General features: G+C 40.8%; 1 protein-coding gene across 1 annotated transcript in view; it reads right to left on the bottom strand.

The window, feature by feature from the left end:
* Positions 1–380: 380 nt before the first annotated feature.
* The window catches only part of SARC_04110 (hypothetical protein), a 6,264-nt gene continuing 1,080 nt past the window's right edge, over positions 381–5,564 (bottom strand). Inside the window, exons 2-12 of the mRNA XM_014302076.1 lie at positions 4,311–5,046; positions 4,022–4,161; positions 3,796–3,869; positions 2,908–3,627; positions 2,520–2,707; positions 1,981–2,214; positions 1,698–1,771; positions 1,404–1,500; positions 1,155–1,252; positions 734–836; positions 381–629 (exon numbers count right to left, since the gene is read on the bottom strand). Coding sequence (XP_014157551.1) covers positions 495–629; positions 734–836; positions 1,155–1,252; positions 1,404–1,500; positions 1,698–1,771; positions 1,981–2,214; positions 2,520–2,707; positions 2,908–3,627; positions 3,796–3,869; positions 4,022–4,161; positions 4,311–5,046 — 2,599 coding nt within the window. The 3' untranslated portion in view covers positions 381–494. The remainder of the gene's footprint in view (positions 630–733; positions 837–1,154; positions 1,253–1,403; positions 1,501–1,697; positions 1,772–1,980; positions 2,215–2,519; positions 2,708–2,907; positions 3,628–3,795; positions 3,870–4,021; positions 4,162–4,310; positions 5,047–5,564) is intronic.

Below are 5,564 nucleotides of genomic sequence, written 5' to 3' on the forward strand. Positions count from 1 at the left end.
GTACTGTAAGCGTATATATATGTATATATATATATATATATATTTATATATATATATATAATTTTATTATATATATGTCTATATACATAACTTTCTTATATATATATACGTGTTTGAGTGTGTATAGGTATACATACATATATATATGAGTGTGTATAATGTGTTTGAGTGTTTGAGTGTGTATAGGTATACATATATATATATATATGAGTGTGTATATGTATATATACATACGTTTTTGAGTACACAAACACACGCACATATATATTTTATTATATATAGTATATATATATATATAGTATATAATATATATATATATTTATATATATACATATATATATATATATATACATATATACATATATACATATAGACACACACACACACATACACACACACACACACATATATATATATATTCCTAAAAATATATCCCTAAAAATATATTATGTGCATTATATGTAAGTAGATATATCACATCGTGTAATTATGCACTACTCTAAAGCAACATCTGAGAATCGATGGGCCTCTCTACGCTCCCAATTTTGTATATCGTCCGCGTCTAAGAATGATACAACTTCTGAAATCTTCATCCATAACTCTTCGTGCTGCCGAAGCATATCAATGATCTGTATAATTGTATAGTAAGAAGTGATGATATGAATACACTCGAGTTGTAATAGCATACATCAGACACAAAGTAGCGAGGAGCTAAATCAGGCTGTAGTCCTACCCTGCGTTCCGTCGGATCATTATTCTCACTGCCAAATGGATCATCTGACTGTATTGTGTAGTTATAATCTTCTCGTCGTCGCAGATAGTGTGTCTCGGTTGTCCTGAGCGTATGACGATATTCAATATATTTGTTTATTATGCGGAACGTATCTGCATCGCAATTTGAAGAAAAAAATGGGATTGACAGGGGTGGATCGTATGGGATGTATTATTGTGTATACACCTGTCCTACATAGAAGTTCATAACAATGGTCATAGCTGAATTTTACTATCTGACGTGCAGGACTGCATTGATACTGAATAGCTGCACTACCGGTCACGTTTAGTGTAAGCGAGAGGAACCATTTGTTCTCCTCAGAGACTAAGCCATCTATACTAATAAGCGATTCAAAGGACCTGTTTAGCATAAAAAGGCCTACCCAAATTTGAAGTGACAGGGACTTCCATTTATTGAAGACACGGAACGGATCAAGCCTCTCTTTTCACTCCCTTCCTTCGTTTTGCGAAGAATTTGATCCTTAAAAAAAAAAGTAGTACAACAAGAAATTAGTGGCCATCGAGGAGAACGGGAAATTCTGCAGCTAAGATACCATCAGCAACAACAGATGTCCATAAATCATATTCACAGGTATTGTATTCAAATACTCATCGCCACGTAAAACACTTACCCATTTTACTATGAAGGTATCCAAGATGAATGCCACAAGTAAGTTGAATATCAAGATTACGCTGACGACGTACCACGCAATAAAATAGACACGCGCCCTAGGAACACGAATGGAATAATAGATCAGTAAGTCGTTTTAATAAAAAAAGGGAGTCGCGCCTCAGATCAAGAAATGGGGACGTCCAACCCAACCGTGCAGTAAATGGGGAGACAAGGTTTGCAGTAGAATGAGAAGTTGGCAAGTGGCTACAGAAGTGCAGTCACGCGAAGTTTTGGTTCGAGCGGCACACCATACCATTGTGAGTTTGCTGCCACGTATGCTTCCATGATAATAAACCAGTTGTTCACGACCATGAGCTCCCACAGAGTCTAAGGATAGTGCAAGAATGAAATCATAATCGGTTTTCGTCAACTGCTGTTTCCGGGAGATATTGAACGCTCGTTACCACTAGAATGATACGATTGTGCCTGGTCATTTAAACAAAAATGATTTTCAGCATTAACTCTCTACTACTCAAACAATCAGAAAAATAGAAGTAACCATTGAACTTTACTTTAGACCTATACCAACAACATACCATCATCGAAGTGGGAATATCATCAAAATTATTCGCCCAGTAGTCCAATCGAGCATATTCGGTGTTGGCGACCAAAGGGTTATCGTGGGTTACGGAGCCTGCAAAAAGGTCATGTCCAAGTGCGGCAAAACCGTAGAAAAAGAGCAGCACGTACGAGAATAGGGCGGTGTCGTTGCTGAGCAAGGACTGCATGATATTGGAGATTACACCAAAGTAGATTCTCAGTACTGGCACCTGTTAATATGAGAATGTGAAGCGAGAGTGAGCAAAACAGAATGAGAAAATTTTGTACATCCTTATGGACGGCAAGGAGCACGGCACTATTGCGTCTGGACATCTTGGCATGAAGTCGCGGGACACACTTATATATGGCCTGCCTGTAGTGAAATCATACTGGTATCGGCATCTACCGTATATAATTCGTCACTTTTAATTGCATCAATTTCGGAAAGTACTCGAAAATGGCTTCGATTTCATAAGGCAGGCGTGCAAGTGTGTAAACTTGCTTTCCTATATTGTATATTGATACTGGTTCCTACCTGCCGACAGATACGTAGGGACTGCCATCCGAACAGTAAAAGACAGAAGAGCTGCCATCGGAAGTCCGCATGCTCTGGATTTGAAGCTACGAACAAGGATACGAGCCCTACACGCACCACCAAGAATAGCACAGCCAGCAGCGAATCCCACATGTGCCACCGGTTGCGCAGGAAGTAATACTTAGGACCTAGTGGATATGTATATGATGTATGAATCAATCTATTATATCACGCAACGTATGTACCAATCTGGCATGACACGCGATGCAGGGGACCTATCAAGGAGACAGGCCAGCTATAGGTTAGCCCCGTAGCGCGACGATGTAATTGTGAGAGTATTTTGCGGCGCTGCAAAGAATAAGCAGCGATCAACGGTAAAAGAACTTACCATATCCGACTACGAGTATGAGGATCTCCATGGGATAGAAGCTGACAAGAAACAAACTTGCTATGTGGAAATGGACATCCACGTTGAGAATATTGAGAGAGTTGAAGACAGACAGGATACTCCAAGCGCAGCCTAAGAACATCATAATGTCTTGCACAATGCCGAATATGGGACTCCGCACAATGTCCAGCAATTTGAAGGAGAATTCGTTATACCCCCATGGGCGTGGATGTTTGGGTGTAATCACCTCCACGCTGAGTTGGCGTGGTATGTTGGTTAAGATATAGAACTCGTCAAAGTTGACCGATTCGCCAACATGCGAGTCCAGCATCTGCAGGATAAATGGTTGATACTGTTGCAATTCAGATACCCTACACACAAACTTGTGCACTGTTCCTACATCCACGGCGTCTTTGAGTTCAGGAGACAGCATGTCGAGCAACTCGAAGGCCGCTCTGATACCAGCATGGTGTCGCAAACGTCGATTGGATAGAGACGATTTGAGAAACCCTCGGAAGTGGTAGTACATGTGAGCGGTGGCGATATTCAAAAGGAAGAAAGTGGCAATCAGCAGGAAAACGACAAAGAAGGTCGCGTAGTAGCCGTTGATGGAGTAGAAGGGCATCATCACATCGGGATGGTTGGCGGTTGTGAGAAGCACCACCAGAGACATTGTGGCGTTGAGAGGATTGGAGAAGCTCTCTTTGCCCTCAGGTATTCCTGTATAAGTGAAGCAAAAATATACGCTTATATTTGATTTCAGGCGTAAGAACAAATATAATATTTGTGGTGAAATACTTGAGTCAACGGGTAGGAGCGGAGCAGATTTGATAAAGAACAGATACTGAATTCAGAGCGTACGCAACTTGTGAGACACAAAATTCACACCTGAGAATAGTATCAGCCCGAGAACAGCCATGAACAATATGAAGTACGCCAGAATCCCCAGTAGCGGCAGCACTCTGTGAGTGATCAGGAAAAAAAGCCTAAAAATCGGGTTCGTCCAACAAATATGGAAACTAGGGTCGGGCAGGAGTCACAAGGATGTTTACGATATACAACGGAACAAATTTATAAACCCATTTCATGCTGTGATTTGCTGTTCCGTGCATACTTGATGGCTGTCCGGGCAACATTCTTTATCGTTGCTTTTAGCCACGAGGAGAAACAGACAAAGAACACCGGTTTCATGTATCGTCGTATGCGAAAGTCAGTAGCGGAAGCATATCCCATCATCTCAACAATCAACTCCATCTGTAAATGATATATAAACATTTGTTAAACTAACGATCCTTACAAAAAAGGTAAGTGACAACCGGACGAGCTTAAGATATTATGGCAACTTCCGCCATGGCCAGCCAAATGAAAGGGAGAGCTATTGATTTGGTTGGTTTCAATCTTACCTCTGATAACATAATGGCTAAACTGCAGACTATGTCCCAGTGGCGAAAAAAAAACTTCGCATTACCGCAAAGAAAGTACTTTAGAATGGTATAGGCTGCGATGACACAAATGATCACTTGATCGATGATGAGGGCCAGGGTAGGATGTGATTTCTCCATCAAAGCTACAAGAAGGTACACGATCGAGCACAGTCGCACCAGTGCAGTTATATAAGAGTGATAGTAAATCCTGTAGTACCACTTCAGCCCAAACTCGTCGATCCGGTGATAAAAGTTTCGGCCATTCAGCGCGTCCTCAACAAAGCACACGGCCTGAAGGAGATTCTCCTCCCGCTCTGCCTCGGTTAAATGAATCAGCGGCACATCAACCTCTTCGGCTTCGGATATGATCTCTGTCGTACCCCGTACACTGCGAACGGAATTAGAGGCCGATATAGTCGCATTGGAATTCTCGTACGTGCTGACGGATTGAGAACGCAGAACACGAGGCCCTCCAGTGCGTGGAGGGGTCAATCGCGGGCTTGTAGAGGCCTCAAATTGCATACTCGATGGTGATGGCATATTGCGTTGTTGACGGCCAAATCTAATTGCATGCTGGTTTAAGTTCTCGGACGAGTTGTTTGCACCTCTGTCTAATAGTAGCGTCGAAAAGTCGAACGATGCACTCTCGTGTATACCAGGATGACGATCGCTAGCTTTTAAGCGCTTTTCCACAGTTGTTCCAGCTTGATTCGTGCTATCGATCAGGGTATAAGACAGAGGTTGTGGTTAAAACGGAGACGTTGACTGAAATGCATTCACACTAGTAGTTCAAGAGCCTAGGATCTCACAATCATGCCTCATAAGATTAACACCCTTGAACAAAAATACGTACAAAATGATTATTAAGTGTATATATACAGGCATTTTAACGGGAAAAATGATCCATAGAGAATAAATATCGAGCAAACAACGATGAAAAAAATATGAATATAGAAATGAAAATATCGAAATCTGTATCTGTATTTATGTTCTTGTATCCGTACACAAACAACAAAAATGCAGAACGCGTACATACACGTACAAATGTACACAGACATGTAGTATATATAATATATATATATATAAACAAAAATCAATCTATACGTTTGTTTATGTATTTACATGTTGAAGTATGCTTATTAGCTATATACTTACCAACAGACGCAGACATACACACACACACACACACATATACATATATATATATATATATATGCGGGTTGTTTATTTACA

This window comes from Sphaeroforma arctica (assembly GCF_001186125.1).
Source record: "Sphaeroforma arctica JP610 unplaced genomic scaffold supercont1.222, whole genome shotgun sequence".
Classification (NCBI taxonomy): Eukaryota; class Ichthyosporea; order Ichthyophonida; genus Sphaeroforma; species Sphaeroforma arctica.